Source organism: Scleropages formosus, chromosome 21 (assembly GCF_900964775.1).
Source record: "Scleropages formosus chromosome 21, fSclFor1.1, whole genome shotgun sequence".
NCBI classification, from domain to species: domain Eukaryota; kingdom Metazoa; phylum Chordata; class Actinopteri; order Osteoglossiformes; family Osteoglossidae; genus Scleropages; species Scleropages formosus.
Genome location: NC_041826.1, coordinates 16,300,407 through 16,324,468, shown reverse-complemented (window position 1 = coordinate 16,324,468; position 24,062 = coordinate 16,300,407). Strand labels below are relative to the sequence as shown.

Sequence of the window (24,062 nt, the reverse complement as noted above, 5' to 3'; positions counted from 1 at the left end):
AGGAACCTAAAATTTCACGTTCTTTACGCGACTCCGGCAGAATGAGCAGATGCAGCGTAACGAGTCCAGGATGGACGGGGAGAAATCGAAGACCATCGCCCACATGCTGGAAAACGCCACCAAGCACACGCCCAACTTCCACGGCAGCGACGTTAGGACCGCGTACCACCTCCTCTCCCGGGTGCTGCAGTACGAGAGCCGGCAGCAGGGTTTCGACCTGGCCGCTACCCGCGATGCTCAGTTCAACCAGGTATACCCGACTTCTGTCATTCTTGGGTACGTATAACATTTCTGCCGCTCGGTCGCCGAAATCACGTGCGCCTGTGTTTCTGTCCTCTTAAATGCAACAGAACATCATCGTGGCTGGTAGCGCCATCTTGGACCCCAGCAACAAGGAGCACTGGGACCAGATCCAGCGGTCCGAGGGCGGCACCGCCCACTTGCTGCGGAACTTCGAGGAGTACGCCAACAACGTGGCTCAGAACATGAGGAAGACCTACCTGAAGCCGTTCACCATCGTCACGGATAACATGAGTGCGTCGTTTGTCGATTGCGGAGTAACGATACGTCGTCGATCGTGTAGTTCAAACATCCGTCTGTATGTTATGCAAGCAAGACGGAATATCATTTTTTTTATGCGCTCACGGTGTAAAGAGCACAAATACAAGCAATACTCAGTATTTTGTACCACAGTAGCTTTTACACTGATAGATCATATTAAAGTCATGGAATATGTGTAATTTATTTGCCTTCCCCCCCCGTTGTCAGTTGTTGCCATCGATTACCTGGACGCGTCCGGTCCGGACCAAGCGAAGATCCCTCGTTTCCAGGAGATCCGGGATGCCTACCCAAAGGACCTAGAATCTTCAGTGCGATTCCCAGAGTTTATCGCTAAACCAGCTAACGATAAAGGTACGCTGGCATGGGCAGTAAAGTCAAAAGGCCCTTTAGGCCTGCTCCAAAAATGCCAGCTACTGGACTGTACCCATGCGTTTTTTTTTCCATGCATGCTGTCGTAAAGCAATAACCTCCCACACTGAAAATTAATACTTGAGTCACAGGGCAGCATTGTTCTCCTGTCTGTTTGGTATGTATGGTAAATTCTTGCATATTACTCCGCTGGTAGTGTAAATTCCATTTACGGAAGCAGCTAGTCTGGTAAATGTCTTGGACACATGCTGATGCTGGACCCACTTATTACAGACAGGTGATTACTGTACCGCAACAAGCAGATTTGCAATGTAGCGGATTCTGATGCAGAGCTGAACAAATCCAGTCCATGAGGATGTTGAAAAAAATATATTTCTAGCCCTGTACACACTTTTTGTCACGGTTCCACACAGCGAGAACTATAGAGGACCCTGCTGTTGATACCGATCCCGCCGACGGGGATAACACCGTACCCGTGAAAAGAAGACGCCATGTGGAAAGTGCCGGTCCCCACCCGGTCGCCATGGTGATAGTGTACAGGTCACTGGGCCAGCTGCTGCCGGAGCAATACGACCCGGACCGGCGGAGTCTGAGGTACCTGCTTTCGGTGGACGCGTCCAAATGCTGTCCTCTGCTGGTTCAGGTGGAGAATGCACGTAGGACGAGCTGTCGTGAGCTGTGGGCTGTGTTTGGATGGATGCCAGACATTGGCGAGCAGCTGGGAATGCGTGGTTGAGGAGATGTCTCCCCACTGTCCCCTAGGCTGCCTAACCGACCCGTGATCAACACCCCCATTGTAAGCACCGCAGTCCACAGTGAAGGGGTGCCGTTGCCCTCCCCTCTGGAGCAGCCGATCACCCTGGACTACACCCTGCTGGAGACGGAGGAGCGCACCAAGCCCATCTGCGTCTTCTGGAACCACTCCATCACGTAGGCCTGCCGAAGCCACCCGCGCACTTCTTTCCTCTCTGCCCACGCACCTCAGAGAAACTTCAGGCTGACATTCCACTTCTCTCCAGGGTTGGAGGTACGGGTGGATGGTCCTCCAAGGGCTGCGAACTCATCTCCAGGAACACCACCCACATCAGCTGCCAGTGCAACCACATGACCAGCTTCGCGGTGCTCATGGACATCTCGAAGCGAGAGGTGCGCGTCAAAGTCTGCTCAGTTGCATTTCTCCGTTGTCGATGTGCCCTGTTGCTGTACGAATTCCTTCTTTGTTCTCATGTCTTGGACAACGGAACTTTGCTCAGTAAACGAATGAAGCTGATCACACTGCGCTGAGGGAAAGAGAGCTCTAGTGACTGAGAGGTGTCTCAATATAATGTCATTGGTTTCAATATATATTCAATATACGCACACATACACAGTGGCTGAAGCCGCTTGTCCCAGGCAGGGTCGCGGCGAGCCGGAGCACAGGGCGCAAGGGTGCAGGGGGAGGGGACACACCCAGGACGGGACGCCAGTCTGTCACAAGGCACCCCAAGCAGGACTCGAACCCCACACCCACCAAAGAGCAGGACCTGGCCAAGTCCACTGTGCCGCTGCGCCCCCCGCGTATTCAATATATTGATACAATTTTGGTCATGTCTAATAAATTAATAAATATTTGTATGGGGGGGACATGGTGGCGCAGCGGGTTTGGCCTGTGCCTGCTCTCTGGTGGGTGTGGGGTTCGAGTCCCGCTTGGAGTGCCTTGTGACGGACTGGCGTCCCATCCTGGGTGTGTCCCCTCCCCCTCCAGCCTTGCGCCCTGTGTTGCTGGGTTGGGCTCCGGCTCGCCGCGACCCCGCTCGGGACAAGTGGTTTCAGACAATGTGTGTGTATTTGTATAGGTTATCTGCATACATAGATACACTTCACTGATCCATGAGGGAATTTTCAGGGCTACTGAAAGGGTTACCTCAGCAAATGTACGTCGGTTACGGACAAAACAGACATGTAGTCACATGGGGACACTGGAGCAACACAGGAATAGATAGACAGAGACATAGATGTTGGTGCAAAGAGCAGCGATGAAGCAGATAAGGTAATAAGGGAGGAAAAAAGTAGCGCTGGCAGCTCGGTACAACTCAGACAAGTAGAGGTCAGAGCCGCCGTAGTGTTGGACTCGTCGTAGAGCCTATTGGTCAGCGGAAGGAATGACCTCGGGTAGCGCCCCTTGGAACACCAAAAGTGGGCATGGTCTGCCGCTTGAGGTGCTCCTCTGTTTAGCCGGGGTGGCGTGTAGAGGGTACGAGGCACTGCCTGTGGTGGCTAGGGGTTCGGTTAGGGTCCTTTTCTTCACCCCTCTTTCCAGAGAGTAGCATTTGTAAATAAAGTAGGATGCCGACACCTTAAAGCCCGGCCTCGAGAGCCGGACGCAACAGTGTGAGCTAAATCAGTGCTACTACACTCCCCCCCCCCCCAGCATGGCGAAGTGCTGCCCTTGAAGATCGTCACCTACGCCGCATTATCGGTCTCGCTGGTAGCCCTTCTCCTCACCCTCATCCTACTCCTCGCCATCCGTAAGCTGCGCTCCAACCTGCACGGAATCCACAAGAACCTGGTGGCCGCGCTCTTCCTCTCCGAGCTCGTCTTCCTCGTCGGCATCAACCAGACCGACAACCCGGTGAGCGGATACTCTCCCTGAAGAAAAACAGGACACGTTTTGGGGGGGGGGGGGAAGCACATTAAATGAGCTTCTGCTTAGTTGGAATTACGTTCATGTCACATGCGAACAAGCTGCGAGAACCTTGGGCTGTACGTCCAGGAAAGGGATATCGAAAGGGTGTAAAGGTGCAGGAATACGTGTCTTTAATGTTTGCGCTGATAGTGTCGGTACGTTTCGAATGAATGAAAATTTTATTGATCCCGAAGGACATTTCCCCAGGCTGCGGCACCATACACACAACAGTGTAGTGACATAGGAGGGAATGACGGTATGGAGCAGCTGATCACATGTTTGAATCCCACCTCCAGCTGTAGTACCATTGAGCCAGGTTACTTACTCTAAATTTCTCCAGTAAAATTACCCAGCTTGTATAAATGAGTAAATAGTTCTAAGTATCCTAACGTTGTAAGTTGCTTTGGAGAAAAGTGTCAGCTAAACAAATAAATGTAAAGTAACTTTTACCAGCATAATTGAAGGTAAATACTTCCAGTAGCTCAAGATCACTATAGCAGAAGGTGGGATTTGAACTTGGGTTTTTTATTTTATAGTAAGGAAACAAGCTCTAACCACTATGCCACCTGCTGTCTTGCTGCGTAAATCAAAACTGGCAGTCACAAGTTGCCTCACAGTGGATCTAGCTATTGGACTTGGTCCCACACACAGAAGAGGTTAAAAATCAAAAACCCAAAACGTCTCCGTTCTGGCTGCAGGGTGATGGAAAAGCTCCCTGTGGCACTCGGAACTGCTGAATCCCTCTCAACAGTCAAGAAGGGTCTCAAAACATCTATTTTTGGATTCTCTTCTCTCATGATCTCCTGTCTGTTTTATAAACTTTCACTACATGATCTGTTAAAAAAAAAAAAAAAAAAAAAAAAAAAAAATTGCTCTGCCAATTTGTATTTAAATGTAAATATTGCCTTGGTGGCAGAAGGGGTGCTTTCAGAGTTAGCATGGCACCCACTCATTCTGGCCCACTGTACCCCACCGCACCCTTTCAGTTTGTGTGCACAGTGATCGCCATCCTGCTGCAGTACTTCTGCATGTGCACCTTTTCCTGGACCTTCGTGGAGGGCTTACACATTTACCGTGCGCTGACCGAGGTGCGGAACATTGACCACGGCCACATGCACTTCTACTACGCCATGGGCTGGGGCGTCCCTGCAGTCATCACAGGTAAGAGCTACCCCTCCCACCCCCACCCCTTACCCCATGTCCCCCGGACACGATGATCCCTGTGAGAAATGTCGAGCAGGACCTTTCCGGTCCAGGAAAGCGTCTCCTCTCCTGAATGACTTACTCCCTGGGTGATTATGTGTGCCTGCTCGCGTTGTTTAGTCCGCCCGGTATCAGGTTCCCAGCTGGCGTGAGCTCAAAGCTCTGCAAAGAGAACCCAGTGCAGGGAGAGCGGAGAGCGACTTGGCTCTTCTCTGGACCTTCCCTGGTCACCGGATGCCAGCTGGATCTGCTCGCCTTTGTATGGTGCTGCTCCCGCTCGTTGTGAATCTGCTCATGTTTTTGCTCGCCTGTGTTTCAGGTCTGGCTGTGGGTCTGGACCCCCAGGGTTACGGGAACCCCGACTTCTGCTGGCTGTCCGTGTACGACACCCTCGTCTGGAGCCTGGCCGGACCCGTCTCCGTCGTGGTTCTGGTGAGTGCTCACCGGCACCGTCGCTTCGGGCCCCAGTTGCCACCCTATCGCTGTATCTGTGTCTGCCTCAACACAGATAAGATTACAGTGTATTTATTTCTTTCTTTATTTTTCCCCATCCATTTTAAGGCCTTTGTGCTTTGGGCCTCTAAAAATGTCACGCTGTGATTTATTGGTTCTCGAATCAAATTTGCGCGATGGTTTCTCGCCTCTCTCCTCCACAGGTCAGCATTGTCATATTTGTGCTCGCTGTGAAGGCTTCCTGCGGACGAAGGCGCCGAGCCTTTGAGAAGTCAGGATTCACGTGAGTACTCGGAGGAGGCAGCGTCCCCATCTGACCCGTTGAGGAGGTGCAGGAAGACGCGTGCCAATGAGATGCGGAGTAAAGGTACGGTAAAAATCGGTGGCGTTTAGATTTGTCGCCCGTGTCTTTGCACCCTAGCTCAGCCCTGCGAACGTCCTTCCTGCTGCTGCTGCTCGTCAGCGCCACCTGGCTGTTGGGTCTCATGGCGGTCAACAGCGATGTCATTGTCTTCCACTACCTGTTCGCCGTCTTCAGCTGCCTGCAGGTAGGGCCTCCTGGGTCCATTCCCGGAGAGGTGTGGGCATGGTTTTTCTCGCAAGTAGCATGTATTTAATGACATTTTAAATGACGAGGTGCAGTCTATATGAGAATTTCATTTAAAACTTGATTGGAAATAATGACTCTCTCTCCTGTCCAGCATTGCGCTTGGGGACAAGGACAGGCAAAATGAAAATACTGCTTTCAATAAGTGACAACAGCAATGCAGATCTGCAGCTCAATGATGTCAATAAAATCTTAAATGGCTTTATAATGCCATCGTCACTGTTACTGAGCAATGGTACAGATATGTTCTGTTCAGTTGAGAGGATGAAGATGGAGCCACAGATGGAGCTGTTCTGTCTCGACTCTGTTTTAGGGGATATTCATTTTCTTCTTCTACTGCATCTTCAACAAAGACGTGCGGAAGAACCTGCGGAACGTCTTTTCGGGGAAGAAGGCCTTAACGGATGATTCCACCACCACTCGTGCCTCCCTGTTGACTGTATGTCTGTCTGTTCCCCTCGTTCAGAAAAGGGTTCAGTATGTAGCCAGAGACCACTTGTCTCTGCTCTCCGGGAGACTCCACATCGGCTGTTTGCCCAAGATGTTGTCATTTCCGTACTTGACACTCGTTCTCAAAGCAACTTGCACCCCCCCCGACACTAAGCTGAACCACTACTGTAGCTGCTGTATGAGGCTGAATAAGAGCATCTTTTTCTTACATCTATGCACAATAGAATCAAAAGACATGCAGTGAAAGCCCTTCTGTGAAGGTGTGTCCTACACCTCAATGCGCTCGTTGTAAGCGCCTTGGCAGTGTCTGCATCGCCCGTGCTTGAGCGTTCGGTGACGTCCATCTGCCCGCCGCTGATCGCTCGGTCCGCTGTCCTCCCCACAGAGGTCTCTGAACTGCAACAACACGTACACAGAGGAGGGCGCCCTGTACCGCACGCCCATCGACGAGTCTACCGTTTCCGTGGAGAACAGCGTCAGGTCAGCCCAGAGCCGACGCAGCCGCCTTGCTTACGCCCACAGGTAGCTACTGTGCTCATGCGTTGTCGCACCCGTTCTTCCTGTCGCTCCTTCGTGGATTTTTAACCCGTGCTTATCTCGGCAACTCCGCCCCACATCCTGCCCCCAGGCCCGCTTCCCCACGTCCCGCAACCCCCGTCATCCACGGTGTGCGGGGGAGGAGTGGGGGGGGGGACTTCTTCACGCGCTTTGCAAGGCCTCCACTTAAAAGCTGCATTCGCGAAAGAAATGAAAACTTGTGCCACGTTTTGTGCTGCAACGGCGCCGTGTTTTGGCTGTGTGCGTTTTGGGGGGTGAGTGACGGCTCAGCCGCAGGCCTGCTGTGAAACGCTCTCCTCCGCAGGGACGACTCCGTGCAGAAGCCCAGTATTTCTTCAGGCGGAGCCAAGGCGGCACGCGCCGACGGCGACCCCTCCGTCTTCCAACAGAACGGTGCCAAGGCTGACGGTACAGCATCCACATGCTCCTCCCGCCCATCCCTTTACACGTGCAGCAGCAGTGATGAGGGTGTTCCTTTGGCTGATACCGCACAAATTCTGCAGGATCACTTTCAAACATCTGCGTTATAAAGCAAAAACAACAACCCTGTCTGCCATAATTATGTCAATTCTAATAAGGAATGTATCTAAGGCTTTACATTTATTCCTTTGGCTGACACTTCTCTTCAAAGCAACTTATTTTACAATTACTTACTCACTTATACAGCTGGGTAATGTAACTGGAGCACTTTAAGGTAAGTACCTTGCTTAAGGGTACTATGGCTAGAGGTGAGATTTGAACCTGTGGCTTCTAGTTCCAAAGGCAGCACCTCTAACCACTATACTACCAACTGTGCTTCAGCTTGAGAGTTCAAAATATAGATGTAATCCTTGAGATCCAAGGGCCCTTGACCGTTCTGTCTCTCACTCAGACTCGGACTCGGACAGCGAGCTCTCGGCAGATGAGCAGAGCAGCTCCTACGCTTCCTCCCACTCCTCGGACAGCGAGGATGAAGAAACGGACTCCAGAGCCAAGTGGAGAGGCAGCACGCCCAAGAACAACGAGCGGCAGCCTCTGAACAGCACTCCCAAAGGTGTGGCCCCTCGAAGCCATTTCCTCGCTGTCACGCAGTCCCTTTCTTCAACAGCCGAGACGCCGGGCTCTTGCAAGTCGCTCCTCGACCTATAATTCCCCGAGATCCGTATGAGTTCCCCTTGAACTGTTTGACCAATCCAACTGTGCCAAGTTATAGAAGTTCCCCTGAGGTCCCACCTTGCAGAATATTTCGTTCTCCTCTAAAGATGACGTTTTAGAGTTCTTTACATTTCAGTTTCAAGTCTGCGATTCACAGAAAAGGTATATTTTGTCCAGGCATTCTTATATTTCCTCGCGTTCTTGCTCCGTTGGCTCGGCAGATGCGGCATCCAATCACATGAAACCTTACTGGCCGGTGGAGGCCGCCACAGCCAGCGACAGTGAGGACCCGGGAGGCGCGGAGAGGCTCAGGGTGGAGACCAGGGTCAGCGTGGAGCTGCACCCGGAGAATAAGCTCAACCACTTGGAGGAGTCTGTCCAGGACAAGGAGGGAACACCTTCTGGCAACCAGCAGCCCGAGCAGAGGAAGGGTGAGAGAGGGTTGCTCACCCAGGCCCCGTTCCCCCAGCCACCGTATGACGTGCTGTCGATTCCTTTCTCCTCCTCTGCAGGAATTTTGAAAAACAAGATCACTTACCCGCCGCCACTCGCGGACAAGAACATGAAGAACCGCCTTCGGGAGAAGCTTTCCGAGTGCAACCCGCCCGCAATCTCATCCGCGCCTGGGAACAACAGCGCCGTCATTAAAAACTCCCAGCGGCTCACGGCGGCGCCCCCCCAGGAGCAACCCAACGGGGTCGCCATGACCCTACGTGCAGGGGCCCTGAACGGAGGCGACGGCACCGACTCGGAGTGAGTAATCGCGTGGCCTGACGTGGCGGTGTACGAGCGCTTCGCTCCCGACTCGTAACGCACCCGTCCGGCTGAAAGCGGCAGCGCGTCCCGCTTCGCGCCTCTGAACTTGGAGTAGTGACTGCAGTGGGGTGACATGATGGCGGCAGTACGCTGTACGCTGACAGCGAGCAGCATGCCGTGCCCTTCGCCGGCATTGCATTACAGTGCAGTATGTTACGCTGTCGCTGTCATCGGATGACATCGCATACTCGGAGTAGCGCGTTTTTACCGCGGCATGCGCTCCACCTCAGCGACTGCTCCCCCCTCCACGTGAAAGAAGGCATGCGCATCAACATGCTGCGTGTGTAACTAACTGCGGTGTTGTACCTGCATCCTGCACCTCATTAACCCTGCATGTCTCCCTTCCCTCTGTCTCTGTCTCCCTGTGCAGCGGCAGTAATGAAACCTCAATCTGACCCAGCAGGAAATCCAGGGAGGTCCTGCCCTCCTGAGGTGAGGGAACTCTATCCCCGTCCCCCTGTTGTGGGGTGGGTTACGGAGGATGGGGGGAGACCCCCTTGTACCTCGTACCCCTCGGCTCTTCAGCTCCTATGGAGAACAGCGTTGCTGCAGACTTTTGCCTGCCTGAGTAAAAGGGAATGTGTCCGTGCCCAGGGTCCGAAAAGACGGCGCGCCGCTGCCGGACCGCCGAAGGACGTAGCGGCCGTGTCTCCTACCGGGCAGCCCTGTGCGCCCCGGTCGCTTTGCCTCAAGCCAAATCTATTGTCATTACAAGTCGAACGTTTTCTATTTCTCTGGCTTGCTGGGTGGGTGAGAGGCATCCGTCTCCCATGAGGCCACGTTGGCCTGTTTTTATCGTAAAGGACTGTGAGCATCGGTGAGGATGGACATACGCCGGCCTCGTGCGCCGAGATCTTCTCTGGCCCAGTGGAAGCTCTGTCGCCGCTCGAGCCCGTGAGCTGCAAACCCTCAGAAACACCCAAAGTGCCTACCTGCGCATCGGCTGCGCTCGCTCGCTTTGTCTGTTGCGGCTCTCCGTAGTTTTTCGGCGTTTTTATCTGGACCGTTTCACGCGGAACAATGTTCACGTGTGTATTTTAAGAGGTGATTCAAAACGGTGGCGACGACGGTTCCGTGAGCCGAATGCAGGTCCTCGAGTCTTGCTGGCAGCGTTTTGCCTGATTCTGAGAAACCCGCTTGTGGTAGAAAGATCCCTCCAAAATACCACCTTTACCTACCCCTTTCGGCGAGGTCACGCACTAACCATAAGCTTTCGTTGAACGTCCACAGAACTGTAGGAACCACCTCTGACGCGTGACGCTTCCCCGCGTCAGGCTGCACCCGAGCCGAAGTGCCTGAATTACGTTTGTATGGCAGAGGTGAACGGACCTGGTCTTTTCACCGTCATCTCCGTCTCCTGCAGTGAGATCAGCAAAGGCCTCGTTAACAGGCGCCGAATGTCTTCCTCGGTTACACAACTACTCCATTGTGCGCCTCTCCGAGGTCACGATCTTCCGTTCTTTACTCCGTACGGGAGGGGAACCTTAACTTTCGCTTTCCGCAGCCATTCATTTTGTTTTTACCTTTCAAATCTAAAGGCACGGTTTTATTTGAAGAACGCTGTCAGATGCAGGACACAGTGGTGACGGCGGTGCCAGTTGTCTTCTGTCATGCAGCGCTCCTTTGGAGCGTACTAAACGTTGCCATGGAGATAGTGCGCGAGATGCGCTAACGGAGAGTATCGGGTGTCCTCGCCGTTCCTCTGCGTTAACCGTCGAGGCGAGAGATGAGAAAGGAGCCGCCTCGGCGTCACCGTGATGTGATGCGACAGCAGGGCGAAGGTGGAAGCGGACGCCCGGTGGACGATCGCTGCTGTCCGTGACGGAAGCGTCTTCTACGAGCAGTTCCATCCGACCCGCCGAAACAAAAGCGACACCGCTGTGTACGTCACTCCCATCCCAACCGAAAGTGTACCAAGTCATCTGATCCCTCCGATTTTGTTTTTGTATAATTCACACTGGAACTGTTTTGTAACCTATGTGTATTTATTTTTTATGGTTTTAAGACACTGGAGCAAAACAAATGAATGTAAAAATAAAGTTTTGCAATTATTTGTTTTTTCTTTTTTTTGGCTTTCTGACCATGTAGCCTGCCTTATGTTTTAATGGTAATACAGGGAACTGTTTTGGGGTGGGGGGGGCCACGAAAGGAATTCTTATAGTAGGAGCAGGTGGTGCAGTGGGTAGAACCATTGATTTGCACTTAAAGGATCCAGGTTTGAATCCCACCTCATGCTGTAGTCCCCTTGATCAAAGTACTTACCCCACATTGCTAAAGTAAAAATTGCCCAGTTGTATAAATGGGTACGTTATAGTAAGTAGTTTAACACTAAATTGCTGGGGAGAAAAGCATCTGCTTAAAATACAATAAATAAATGTAAAGGCAGTGGAGGGTATGTTAGGGCAGTAGTGGTACTTACACCCTTTGCATAGCCAACACCTTCATCGGAAGTAAATTATAGTATTAGATGGTAAACTTTACATTGATTTTACCCATTTCCACAGCAATTCTGTCAGTTCAGGAGAAGCAGCTTGATCAAGAGTACGACAGCAGGAGTGGGACTTGAACCCAGAAACCTTTCGGAGCAGCACCCCAAACCACAATACTGCCTGCCGGAGGTGTATTTTATAACTCCATTTGTAGTATAATAGTGCTACCATTATCCTTATCAGTAACTTCACTCTGTATCATCCTCCTGCCATTCTCTCACACACACACACACCCCCCCCCCCCCCGTCTGCACACCAGTGTAGTAGCTGCGCCGTTCTCCGGATGTTAACTTTCCAGCGTAAAGAGACAAGGGGTTGCAAATCTCAGCTGCGACACATCTGGCAGAGAGCGTACAGAGTCGCTGAGGTTCAGACAAGCCGGTACTGCAAGCGGGACCCCTGCAATAATGTCGAAGGCAATTAGTGCCCTGGTGCGCAGTCATACGCGCTGTATTACATGTTGGTCTTTTGCATCAGGTTCGGTGTTTCGTGTGCATACAGGTGGAACGAACTGCACCCCTGCGACCACGTGCTACTCACAGGTGTTGGTTACTGACCTAGTGGATCCCACCCCACTGTCCGTACCAAACGTGGACAGACCTAGGCCTGTTCGCCGGCCTCGCGGGGCACGGCCCAGCGATCGCGCCAACCGAAAAACGCCTCCAGCCAGACGGAAATGCGGGCAAGCTCTTAATTGGAGCGAAACGCTATAGCTGCCGATCAGGTTGCATTCCGCTCTGTGGAACCGCTCAGCGCTTGGGCCACGTGACCGTGTCGGCTGTAACCATGCGCGGTCTGCCTGGGCAGGACCTGTGTGGACCCAAGCCTGGCTGGCCCTGTAGGACAGTAAAATGAGCTCATCTCTGTCTTGTCAAAACACACTCCATCTGTGTTCCAGGGCTTCTGTCCTTGTAGATAAGACGGGAAACTGAACTTCGCCATAAACATTCATCCTCAATATAATAGCCAAAGGGTTACTTTCATTTCTAAACAATTTAAAGGATTTTAGTCTTAAGCCGTAGGGAATATTCTATTACTAACTGAACTTTTTTTCTCAAGGATTAATTTATCACTTTGGGAATGAATGGGGAAAACTGAAAATGTATCTTATAATAGCTTGTTAGAAACCAGATCTTGGGTTATTTTATTAAACACGCTGTGAATTGATTGTAGTTACTAAGTTAATGCAAGGGTGCAGTGCAGCCTTTGGTCCGTTTACGCTCCATCACACTGGGAGAGTGAGTCTCTGCTGTGCTGTTGTGAGAGAGGTGGCATAGTGGTGCAGCGGGTAGTGCTGCTGTCTTAGAGGGCCCCAGCTATCTGGGCATGGGTATGAATCCACCTTGGTCTGCGTGATGTTTGCATGTTCTCCCTTTGTTTACACTATATGGGTTTCCTTCAGGTGCTCTGGTTTCCACCTGCAGTCCAAAGGCGGTTTCAGGTAGATTGGTGACTCGAAATTGCCTGTAGTGGGTGTAGCTACCCTGTGATGGATGGGTATCCCCTTCAGGGAGTACTGTCTTGCATGGTGCCCTGTGCATCCAGGGTTTGCTTGGGACCACCGTGACCACGACCTGAACAAGTGGTTAACAACAGTGAGTCCAGTAGAAGTGCAATGAGGGACTATCTTGGACCACAGTCCAACAACAAAAACATTGTGCATAACCAAGTTCTTATAATACTTGAAGAATTTATAAAGCTACATAGTTGTTCTGGGGGGCACGGTGGTGCAGCAGGTTTGGTCAGGTACTGCTCTCTGGCGGGTCTGGGGTTCGAGTCCTGATGGGGGTACCTCGGGGCGGACTGGCGTCCTGTCCTGGGTGCGTCCCCTCCCCCTCCAGCTTTGCACCCTTTGTTGCCGTGTTACGCTCCGGTTTGCCGCGACCCTGCTCGAACAAGAGGTTTCAGAGGGTGTGTGTATATTTGTTTTGCGGTTTATGCCCAATGCAAATGAAGCCTCCAGGTTTAAGTCCCACTGCTACTGTAGTATCCTTGATTAAGGTGTTCACCCTGAATTGATACCATAAAAATACCCTGCTATATAAATGGGGTAAATCAGAAAATATCAATAACATGGTAACATAATAATGTTGCAAATAAAGGTTTGTATTTTGTACATGCCAAATGTTCTAGACTTAATCAATGGGAAAATTAACACTAAGAATATGGCAGTAACCTGTTTGTATAAGATACTCATATAAGGGTGTAGGAGTAAAGATTTACCAGGGCTGGGAAAAGCTGTACAGTTATTGTTGCCTGACTAACTGGCTCCAGCACGTGGGACCGGAGCAGCCCGACGTCCGACTGGCAACTGTTCCCGTCACCGTTCCGCACCCAACCGGGGCCAGCTTCCATTGCGACGCGGGAATGTGGTAAACCGGCCCCGTAAAACCACATTAATACCCAAATGCAGCTTAGAGCAGGAGCCCCGGCTTCCTTTAAGCGTTAAGAAGGGAACGTTGTGCAATATGATGGGGGAGGCTTGTTTGGGATTAAAGGAGTTAGGAATTCTTAGCCGCCACAGCATCTGCAGACGTTTCAGGGGCTGAAGACACGGAGCATAAGTGCAGCCGCTGACACAGGAGAAACACACACACAAACACAGTGTGAACCGCTTGTCCCATATGGGGTCGCGGGGAGCTGGAGCCTATCCCGGCAACATAGGGCATAAGGCCGGAGGGGGAGGGGACACACCCAGGACGGGACGCCAGTCCGTCACAAGGCACCCGAAGCGGGACTCGAACCTCAAACCCACTAGAGAGCAGGACCCAGGCTAACCCCCCTGCACCACCACGCCCCCACAGGAGAAACACCTTTAGATATTCATTTAGAATAAGTGATCGTGCTCAACACAATATAAAAGGTGGTTGTTTCGTAGCCTGGTTTACACTGCCACTGTAGCTGTGACACCGGTGCAACTTTTTGTTTCCGTTATTCGTCAGATAACTGTTGACACGAGACCACTGGGTTAGTATGTAGCGCCCCCTGGTGTCCGTCGGCGGCGCACCTCGATTACGGCGCTTGGTTTCATTTCCACTATCGCGCTTTCAGAATCAGTCACAGCGGAGGGAAAACTTTTTAAAATGTAGTTTTGACACATCAGCGCACTCGCGTTTATGCATTTGCAGATTATGCCCACACCCCTGAGCGACATTTGAGAAAACTGAGGAAACAAACAGCCAGCAGTAGTTAGGAAGAGAACGGAAGTCAGATTAAATGAGCTCGAGCAGTGCTAGTATTATTATTATTATTATTATGAGCTATTCACAGAGCCAAGAATAACACTATTGTACCTGGTCTCTGTGGCCTCAAAGGTATAATTTGGGTAATTTTTACATTTCATCGACAGCTAAATTTCTGAACGAAGGACTCCAGTAAACACACATTTCGTCAAGTATTTAATTAAAAATCCCTCTTGCTTTCCTGCCAGTCCTTCCATGTCGGTTTATTACAAGGTCTCGAGTTTACGTGGTGCGAAAGGAATGAATTCTGCCGCTGCCACTCGAACCCCGAGCCGCTGTCGCTCTCGGTCTCTTTAAGACTTCCATGCATGTGTCACGTTGACGAAATTTCCTGGTGCTTCGGAGCAAATCGACGGGAGGATCGGAGACGCGCTCTGTGTCAGCGAGGGGGCGGCGGTGTTTTTATAAAGCCCAAATCAAGGCTCCTTGGATTAAAACATATTTCTTTTTCTGCGCGGAAATAGGAGGAGGAGGAGGAAGAATAATAAGAAGAAGAAGAAAGAGCCAACAGCTGCTAGCCGCGTCCGCGGAGCCCATGTCGTGTCTGCAGCGCGCCGAGCAGCGCTCCGCGGCGGGGAATGTCGCCGGGGTCCCCGGGCAGGTGTAGAACAACAAGCCGAGGCGAGACGAGCGCGCGCGGCATTGATGAGAGTTCGGCACGGTGTCCGCGAGGGGTAAGGACTGGAGCGCGGGCGCGCGCGCGTGCCCTGCTTGTTGTTATTGTCTGAGCGAGACCAGACCGCGCTGCGCCGGGGGTTGTGCTTCTTCGCCGCATCGGCGCCTCTCTCTGCACCGTGTCCCTCACCTTAAAACCGCGAACACAAGGCAGAAGGGGCCTCAGTAACGGCGTTTTACGCCCGCAGCCCGCTCTGCTTTGTGTCTTACTGCGCGTTGTGGTGTGTGGCGCTGCACCTGATGGTCGCTTTCATGATTCTCTCCTCCTGTCTTTTTTTTTAATTTTTTTTTTTTCTCGCTTCATTCATTGTGTGCCGTATCGTTTCGTGCTCAGCCTGTTGTGTTGTGCTGCAAAATTAATAATTAAATGATCCTCGTTTAACGATCCGAAATCATGGCGATGGCTTCATTTTCACATTTAGTTTTATTTGGAAAAAAGCCGACTGCAAACATAACGCCTACTTTATTATATTCTGCTGTTCCGTACCGGCGTTGTGTGACAAGTGGAAACGCAGAGCAGGCGGCGGAATTTTAGGTGAACATTTTTGTAACCAAGTTCAGCTTTATTTTCTGTTTCATAAACACTGACTAAACCCAACCGGGTGTCTCTCTGCACTTGGCCTCGCAGGCGCTTTAGTTTATTTCCAACTGAACTCGTCTGAATGGACGAGTCGGTGTTCGCCCGTTTTCTCCCGCACAAAGTAAACAAAGGCCTCTTTTGTGAGCTCATTTTTTTTGGCAAAAATATGGCAATAAAAATGTTTTAATTGAGCATTAGTGCAGCATTCGAGCCTGTTTGTCACACATCCGGGACACGACACACACAGAGGCCTGTCACCTTGGGTCGGAGGTGGAACCTCACACGTCTGTCTGAGGCACCTCGTGTCCGTCTCTCCTCATTCTCACAAAAGTTCCTAAATTTACCGCGATTAAAAGTCCCTTCTTCCGTCAGTTAAAAAAAAAAAAAAAAGCTACTTATATATATATTAACACCCACAGCAGCAGTGAGCCTAGGTACTCAACATTTACTGCGGTTTTACTAAGTTTGGACAGGACAGTAGGTGATGCTGTACTGCTCTGTCACTTGACTTGACTTGAAAGTGAGAACTGTTTCTAAAAAGGCAGAATTTTAAAAGCTTGTAATCCTCTGCCATGGATAAAAGCTTATTTAAAGCATAATTACATAGGAGTCATGTAAAAGTGTGTGAAAAGCATATTTACGTAAGTCTTTATCCCCTAAAATAACGCATACAAAAAATGCCATTTACCGAAGAGGAGTTTGGACGGAGTTCTCACCTCCACCGATACTTCAGTTATCGACTTTCACAAATAGAATGACTCATTCTGTTAATAATTTTACCATGTTATCTCCCTGCCGTTACCGCCTTCTTGTAAGGTGATCGCTGGCAAAGATGGTTAAGGGGCCGAGGAGTTGTTCAAAGGTCATCCTTTTGCTTCAGTGTGGAGATTAAGTCGTAAAGTACATTAATTGAATGCGGTCATATTTTCATTCAAGTGCAAAGAAGTGGGAGTCTCAAAGTACATATTTTCTACAGTTTAAACGTTGCTTTTTCGGATGGCGGTTTCTTGCTGAGGGATAAAGAGAATACTTAATGCTACTACCTATATGAATTGCATGAAAATGCATTGTTCCATGTTAGTCACATTAGATTTAATAGCTGTTAATTGACACACTTCCTCCACGTTTCAGGCGTATCATGTCACGTCGCTTGTGTGGTATTGTGGGCTGCGGGAACAGGGCAGGCCGTATCACGGTGCTCGTCGGTAAAACTGGGTCCAACGCCGCGCTCGTCCTCCTGCCAAGTGTGCAAATCGGGGAACGGTTGCTCAAGCATTCACTTATCGGTGATCTGAGGTGCCGTATTTCCGGCCTTATGGTCGAACTGCAGCATCAGCCGTTTTCTTGACATGATGCTGCTAGTTTGGTGTAATGGTTAACCTTCTGGGCCTATGACCAGAAAGGCAGTTTCAAGGGCTGCTTCAAGTAAACCGAGTCACTGTCCAGCTGTACAAATGGTGAAGTGTAGTATTACAAGCAGGGAAATTGCCTTAGATGAAGGTGTTTTCTGAGGAATTCCGGGCAACGATGTGGTCTTCTGCTTGACGTTCTTTTCACTGTAGCCCTGGCGGAGACATTTTTATGAACGGTACAATTTGATTCCAAAACGAAGAGTACTCCTTCCACCTACCTACAGAGTCCCTTCCCCAAGAGGCGTAGCCTATGATCAGCCCAGGAAATGCTGGTTAACACTTCTACGTGTCCTTGTAGACCACCTGTTGAGCAGCTCATGACTGCACGCATTTTGCTAGGTTGTTTTTTGACTCTCGTATCTCTGCTGTTAACTTCTGACCGTGTGTGCTGTACAGAAATAGCAGATCCTAACTTATTAATTTGACTAGCAATGGACCTTGGCTGGTCGGCCTATGTGATATCTTTATGGAGGTCAGATTGGCTGTTCTGATACTTAACATCTGCATCACGGTCACCCCTAGAGGCTACGTCATAATTTCTAATCACGAGTGTGATGAGTTGTTTGACTAACTTTGGTACATTACGAAATCTTTTTTTTTTTTTTTTTTTTTTTCTCTTTCTTATTTGTTAAACTAAGGAAAAGTTTACACAGATCCTAGTTGTATTACGCACTACAGAGATGTGTCCCAGCTGGACTGCTGTCACTGTACTGCTGTTCATCAGCTGGAATGTGGTGACTCAGGTTGTACCCGAGGAAAGGGTATGTTTGTGTGTAACTGGCTTTTAAGTTTGCTGGTTCCGCCCTGTAGTTTAAACAGCATTAAAATAATCTGTATATGTATATGCTTTTAGATTCTGCATGAAAAAGTCAAATATTTATTTGTGCTGCAGTATCTGGTGTTGGACTTATTTGGTGATGCAACATTTTTCCACTGGAAGCCAGGCGTACATGAGGAAACCTTTCTCCGCTCTGGAATTTCATCCCTTTCTCGTCTTTTGAAACAATTTATTCCACCGAAAAGTCGACTCCGCCTGTGGAAGAAGCAGTACGAGGAGCACCTGGAGGTTTGTGCAGGTACTCGGAGGTACGACAGGTTCCCTTTAGGGCTGTGCAGGGGCTGCGGGATTTGTTTGACCCTGGTTCTGCCAAATTGACTGTCTCCATCCTCCTCTTTGGTGTGTTTCAGGTGCCTCCTGCTAACACTAGCACACGGATGCTTTCCGCAGCACACGTTGTGGAGGCCTAAATGAGTCTGTTCTGTTCCAAAACTCTGCTGCTTATTGTTGCAGAGAGCCAGTAGGGACAGCAGATACACACACTGCACAACAGAATGGTGTGCATCTCGCTCTGGCAGGGGTCGAAAGGGACGAGCACGCTGGCATTGGTTTGGTGCTTTTCTGGCTTGCAGCTGCAATCAGGGACTCCCTTGGCTGCTTATCAGGCTGTTAATGAAGCTGAGCTACTGTGGGAATGTTCTCTGGTCTTTAAACCCCCCAGAACCCCTCATTTGTGCTCTTCTGGACGGCATTCAACTCTTTACAGTAAGATTTTCACAAAGAAGGCCTTTGCCCCTTTACCTTTTGTCTCTGGCTTATAGTTCAGGTTTGTCATATTTGTGTGACGTTGTCTTTGAATGAGATTTGATGACGATCTTAGGGGTAACAAGTCAAGGGCCAGACTCGAGAAAGAACAGAATTTGAGCTGTTCCTCAGGCATGCGGCTGTTAATGAGTGACGCTTTCATTAGGAGGTGAATATTTTCCTTTTTTGTCTGTTGCCTTTATTTTCAATCAAGAGGGCAGTTTGATAGAGGCAACAGTTTAATTTGCTAACATCTAGTTTTGTCTTTGTGTCAGTCCCAACTCATTTACTGGGTGATTCCTTCACTGATACAGTGCTTTTTGTTCCGTCATCACGCAGCCAGGACAGCGCGTGGGTTTAAGGACGTTTGTTTGTGGCATTGATCCTGTTATTAAAAGCTTGTTTGATGGACAGCGAAAGGAAGCTTTTGGCATTGAGACAAGCTGGTTGTCCAGCCCAGTGGAAGCTCTTCCTTTCTGACTGTTCCTGGGACCAAGAATGGTCATTTCATTTCCTTATGAAACAAGTGCATAATGAGAAATTAGAACCTTGTCGGTCAGATCGCCCTCTTTACACTGGGATCTCTAAACTATCAGATAAAGTTAGAAGCTTGGGGTTTAGGTTTGTCACTAGAGACTGTACTCTTTAGTCAGTTTGTTTAAAAAAAAAAAAAAAATCAGAATAACTCTTGTCTTTGAACAGTTATTGTCTTAGAAAGGTTCATTGAAGAGGTTCAATAAGCCACATGCTCGAGAGATGCAGTGTTCCAGTGTCTACCCTGTGGTTGTGATGAGGTTCAGTATTGTGCAGTCCAGCAAGCTGATGACAGGTGATACTGGGATATGTTCTGACTAGTGTTTTGATTCACTTCTATTGTCCATGTAGATGTTGTGACCATGTTATTTTTTTCTCATCCATACAGGACTCCTGTCAGCCATGTTAAGGTGAAGCCGAAAGACCCAGTGTTGAACATGTTAAAGCGTTTGGACAAGATAAGGTTCAGAGGTCAGAAGCGTGACGAAATCCTGGATCTGGCTGAGTCTCCGAACGCGTCGGACAATGAGTGTGGCGATGAGGTCCCCGTAAAGCCTAGGTCTTCTCTCAAAGACACCGAAGACCTGCGAGACCTCGTAAGTGTTAATGTGTGTGACTCATGGTGTGCGTCACTTGTCTTTGGCAGGGCGCTGTGTCTCTGTGTGTTTGGAATATTCATTCTGTGATTGTGTTCTTCCTGTTAACTATCAGTTATTCCTGATGACTGATAAACTGTATCTTCCTGATATAGGTCACGCTGCTTGATATATATACACACACACACACACACAACCGATCTTCCCCTTGTTTAGTGAACGGTTTTTAGATCGAGCACAAAATGTGTATTTTTGGGAAGGTGTTACAAGTGACGAATGTGTGCTTTTAATTTTTAATCAGTTTTCTAGTTAATTAGCTTAAATGGGCATTTATTTCAAAAGCAGCACTTCTCAGTACTTTGGCTAATCTAGCTAATTGTTGGTATGCTTGGCTTGTTCTGGCTCTTTCTCAGTAGTTTGAAGTGACCGCACACTGCTTTGGGAGGTATGATGGCCCTGCCAGAAGGACCTTTGATGTATTGCCTTTCTGTTTATTTTCTCTCTTCCTGTTGCTCCACTTCTGCATCAGAATTAGTGCGGCCTGCTCTTGTCCTCTGTTAGGCTGCGCACATAGTTCAGGCCATAGGAGACCTATTAGCACTGCTCTCCATCCTAAATCAGGAGTGCTCTGGTGCCCTGTGGACAGTATAATTGTTTCTGGGATTATTATATAATGTTTTAATGATTTGAGTTCATTACGTCTGATGTTGGGCTGTTTTGATATTTGTGTGCCATGTCTGTTTATACTGATTTGCTTCTCTGTTTTATGTCTTCCTCCACTAAGTGGTAAAATATTTGGTAAGACACTTGGCTGTACTTTCTGATGTTACTGTGAAAAGCTCAGATTGTTTTCAGAGCTCTTTGGCTGAAGCGTGTGGTGGGTGTCAGACTTGATCCAAATAATGTGTTTGATGCCTGCGTGTATCTGGACACCTCATGCATGCATGTAGGCTGGGGCTTCATAAAGTATGCCCTTACTGACCGGGCAAGACACTTGAGGAAAAACCAAGATTGAAGCTGCATGAATTTATTTCCTCTTTTTCTGTTGTATAAGGAAGTATACACACATGATTAGTAAATTGCCTTGTTATTTTGAGTTAGACAACCAAAAGTCAGTAGGTTAGTTCCTGACCATGCTTGACATTTCACAGAGTAATCTTTAGTGATCACTGTTCAGAGCTAACGAGACCCGTGAGTGGTTGAGAGTCTAGGACACAACCTACTTGGCGTTACATGTTGGCTGTGAGCTCAGGAAAGCATTACCTTTGACCTGGAGACTGACGAGACACTCCCTTCTTGTCCCTTGTGATCTTAAGTTATTTGCACAGGTCAGCTTAGACGTGTCTCATGACCTCACAGTAGCAGAAGCTCTCTCGTTAAGTGCTGTCTAGTTGACGTCAAATCTTGGCAAATACGTAAATAGAGCTCCTCCAGAATAATAGATGAAAATGGATGCCTATTTTTTTTGTTCATCTCATGCTTTTGTATCTTTATTACAGACAGACTCTCAAAACATAAAGGTGTCATTGGAAAAAAAAATAATGGTGTGTTGAAACAGTGTTGTAAAAGATTAATACAATCAAGCACTCAGTAGAACACAAGATGATTGACGTAGTTCTTAAATCCATTAGTATGCAGTGCTTGACTGAACCGGAAAGAGAGTAAGATAATGCAAAGGGTATGGTTTTAGTTAAACTGGTTTAGGTTTCCACAACCACATTGGAGGAAACCCTGCTTTTGAAGGGGTCACTAAGAGACCAGAAATTCTCTGGTTACTTCATCCCAGTGAAGATATTTTTGAATACCAGAAGTGTGTGAGTGATCCTTGTGGTATTCATCTCCATAGTTTGCTTCTAGTTTATCCATGTTTTTACATTGTTTTCATCCCTCAGAAAACATCCAGATTTATCATACTGTCCCTAGGGGTTGCACTATTTTAAGAAAATTTCCAGAGTGTGGAAGAGGTGATGTTTAATATTAGAAATGGAAGAGGACGCAGAGGATTGATCGGATTAACCATTAACCAATTGACACTGTGGTCTATTGTCTCATATCCCCAGAAGCCCTTGTCTTTCATAGTCCAAGAGATGATTGAGGTCTCAAAAAGTTCAGAAGGAAAATAAAACAGGTGTGTTGAGAACATCATCAACAAAGAAAAAGTCCACCAACTGTTAAAGAAGGTTGAAATTTCCTTCCACCACCTCTTGTCATATGTTGGATTTGGTCCTGGATAGTGTTGCAGTGCTGGGCTTTTTGTGCTGTTCTCCTTCACCTTGGGCCCCTTTGCAGTCATTCAGTTTTGAGGGCTGTTTCTTTCCCTTAAAGCCAGTTCCCATGGCAATAGTTTCTGCCACAGCTCTGGTCTGGCTTGATGCTAATTCCGCTAAATAAAAGAAGTTTAAGTGCAAAGGAGCTTTTTTGTTTTCCAGCATGTGGCTGTTCTTGTGTGCTGAAGTCTGGTGTTGAGCCCTGTATTGTGGGAGGCTGCCATCGTCGTCCTCCTTCGGTTAGGTTGCCTGTGTTTGATGAAAGTTTACATTTAGATCTTGCCCTTCATTCATTTTCACTACTTCAAGCCTGTAGGGTTTATTCTGACTCAGTTCATCATGGTAAATGAGCCCAAATTAATCTGCTTTTCCATGCTGCTATTTCGTTACCCACAAAATCAGCAATATTTACTTTTGCTTTCAGTCTGTGGTTTTCTTTTTGGGTTTGCAAAAATGGTATGCAGCATGGTACCATGCATGAGCATTTTTTTTTTTTTTTGTGAAAGTGATTTTCAGATTCCTTCTTCCTTTGCAGTCTGCTGTATGCAAATTGGTGTAACTCTTTCGAAAAGCATTTGTCTGGAGACAGTGGTTGTATGATTTCCTAAAGATTTGTTGTATTAGAAAGACTTCATTTTTTTTATTCTCTGCTTATTTGCGGTTTTCTTTGTGGAACAAAACAATTTAGGGTCCCCCCCCCCCCCCCTTCAAAACTGTTACATCCCCTCACACAAACCGTCTTTGACCACATCACGACACACCACACCTTGCTTGAGCTCTATGAGATAATATATTCAGGGTCTCTCCCAAAATACACTGCATGCATTATTTAATTCTATTCTTGTATCCCATAATGCAGTTCAGTGACTGTCCCGCACAAGGCACTCACTGTCTCCAACCTAGGATGCATTGCAGTAATTTCGTGTACAAAATCCAAACCAAAGAACAATCTCCTTGCAGTTGTTTTGGACTTGTGTGTGTGAGACATCTTGTGCTGTCCTTCTGTCCTTTCCTGCAAAAGGAATTGCTTGCACATACATGCCTGAGATTAAATGTCCTTGCTTGGCTGTGTTCTGGTTTTATCATTTCTATTTTGCGTGGGATGTAAAAGGCTGGTTTTTTCCCCTATTCTGTTTGTGCCCTTCTTCCTTTCTTTGTGCCACACCCACCCCTTGGACAGCTCCGGCTTCCGCTGTTCCATCGATAGCAGGCAAGCCCAGACTCTTGAGCCATGTTGCACCTTTCTTTCAGAGCCTGGCTGATCTGAATGGGCCCTGTGCCACAATCTGCAGGCCAGGCTTTGTGTGTAGGGAATAGGGGCAACGAGGAGCTGCTGGAGAGCAAGGTGTCTGAGCACCCCATAGATAGCTTCCTTCTGTCATGTGAGACCGAGTGCTTTGAATCCCTTTCGCGTCTCCCCTGCAAATTGTTATTTCTGAATAATCTTTGCTCTCTTGTGTCTGTCACTTTCGTGCCAGGCTGGGTCAGGAGCTCTCAGCATGGCAGCCGCAATACAGGACTTCCAGAGGTCAGAGTCTGAGCGGCTCAGCGAGGTGAAGGGCCATCTGGAGATCGCCTTGCTGGAGAAGCACTTCCTACGTGAGTACTCAGCGGGCTTGACCAGTGAAGTCATAACTTAGGTTACCGTGACTTCTGGTGTCCTCAGAGAAATGCTGTCTCACTATTCTACATTTAAACCTTTATGCTTGATTTGTGACTATGGATTCTTACTCTTCATCTTTCCTAAGTGTTAAACAGTTTTAGACCACATTGTCAGAGCTGTTGTTTTATCTGCAGTCTGATCTGGCTATGTAAATGTATTAAGATGTCTAATAATCACTCTTGATGAAATACTGTTTTCTTTCTGCT

The 24,062-nt window shown here is 48.6% G+C and overlaps 2 protein-coding genes across 2 annotated transcripts in view; both read left to right on the top strand.

Moving 5' to 3' along the window:
* The window catches only part of celsr1a (cadherin EGF LAG seven-pass G-type receptor 1a), a 67,926-nt gene extending 57,102 nt beyond the window's left edge, over positions 1–10,824 (top strand). The window contains exons 19-36 of the mRNA XM_018729833.2: positions 41–250; positions 351–534; positions 769–912; positions 1,344–1,524; positions 1,693–1,860; positions 1,950–2,076; positions 3,341–3,541; positions 4,582–4,756; positions 5,118–5,230; positions 5,455–5,534; positions 5,673–5,799; positions 6,172–6,297; positions 6,694–6,788; positions 7,171–7,274; positions 7,738–7,899; positions 8,222–8,431; positions 8,513–8,753; positions 9,187–10,824. Of these exons, the coding sequence (XP_018585349.2) occupies positions 41–250; positions 351–534; positions 769–912; positions 1,344–1,524; positions 1,693–1,860; positions 1,950–2,076; positions 3,341–3,541; positions 4,582–4,756; positions 5,118–5,230; positions 5,455–5,534; positions 5,673–5,799; positions 6,172–6,297; positions 6,694–6,788; positions 7,171–7,274; positions 7,738–7,899; positions 8,222–8,431; positions 8,513–8,753; positions 9,187–9,211 (2,673 nt within the window). The 3' untranslated portion in view covers positions 9,212–10,824. The remainder of the gene's footprint in view (positions 1–40; positions 251–350; positions 535–768; positions 913–1,343; positions 1,525–1,692; positions 1,861–1,949; positions 2,077–3,340; positions 3,542–4,581; positions 4,757–5,117; positions 5,231–5,454; positions 5,535–5,672; positions 5,800–6,171; positions 6,298–6,693; positions 6,789–7,170; positions 7,275–7,737; positions 7,900–8,221; positions 8,432–8,512; positions 8,754–9,186) is intronic.
* A 4,072-nt stretch (positions 10,825–14,896) lies between these two features.
* gramd4a (GRAM domain containing 4a) overlaps positions 14,897–24,062 on the top strand; it is a 28,073-nt gene continuing 18,907 nt past the window's right edge. The window contains exons 1-3 of the mRNA XM_018730136.2: positions 14,897–15,221; positions 19,719–19,926; positions 23,672–23,792. Of these exons, the coding sequence (XP_018585652.1) occupies positions 15,193–15,221; positions 19,719–19,926; positions 23,672–23,792 (358 nt within the window). The 5' untranslated portion in view covers positions 14,897–15,192. The remainder of the gene's footprint in view (positions 15,222–19,718; positions 19,927–23,671; positions 23,793–24,062) is intronic.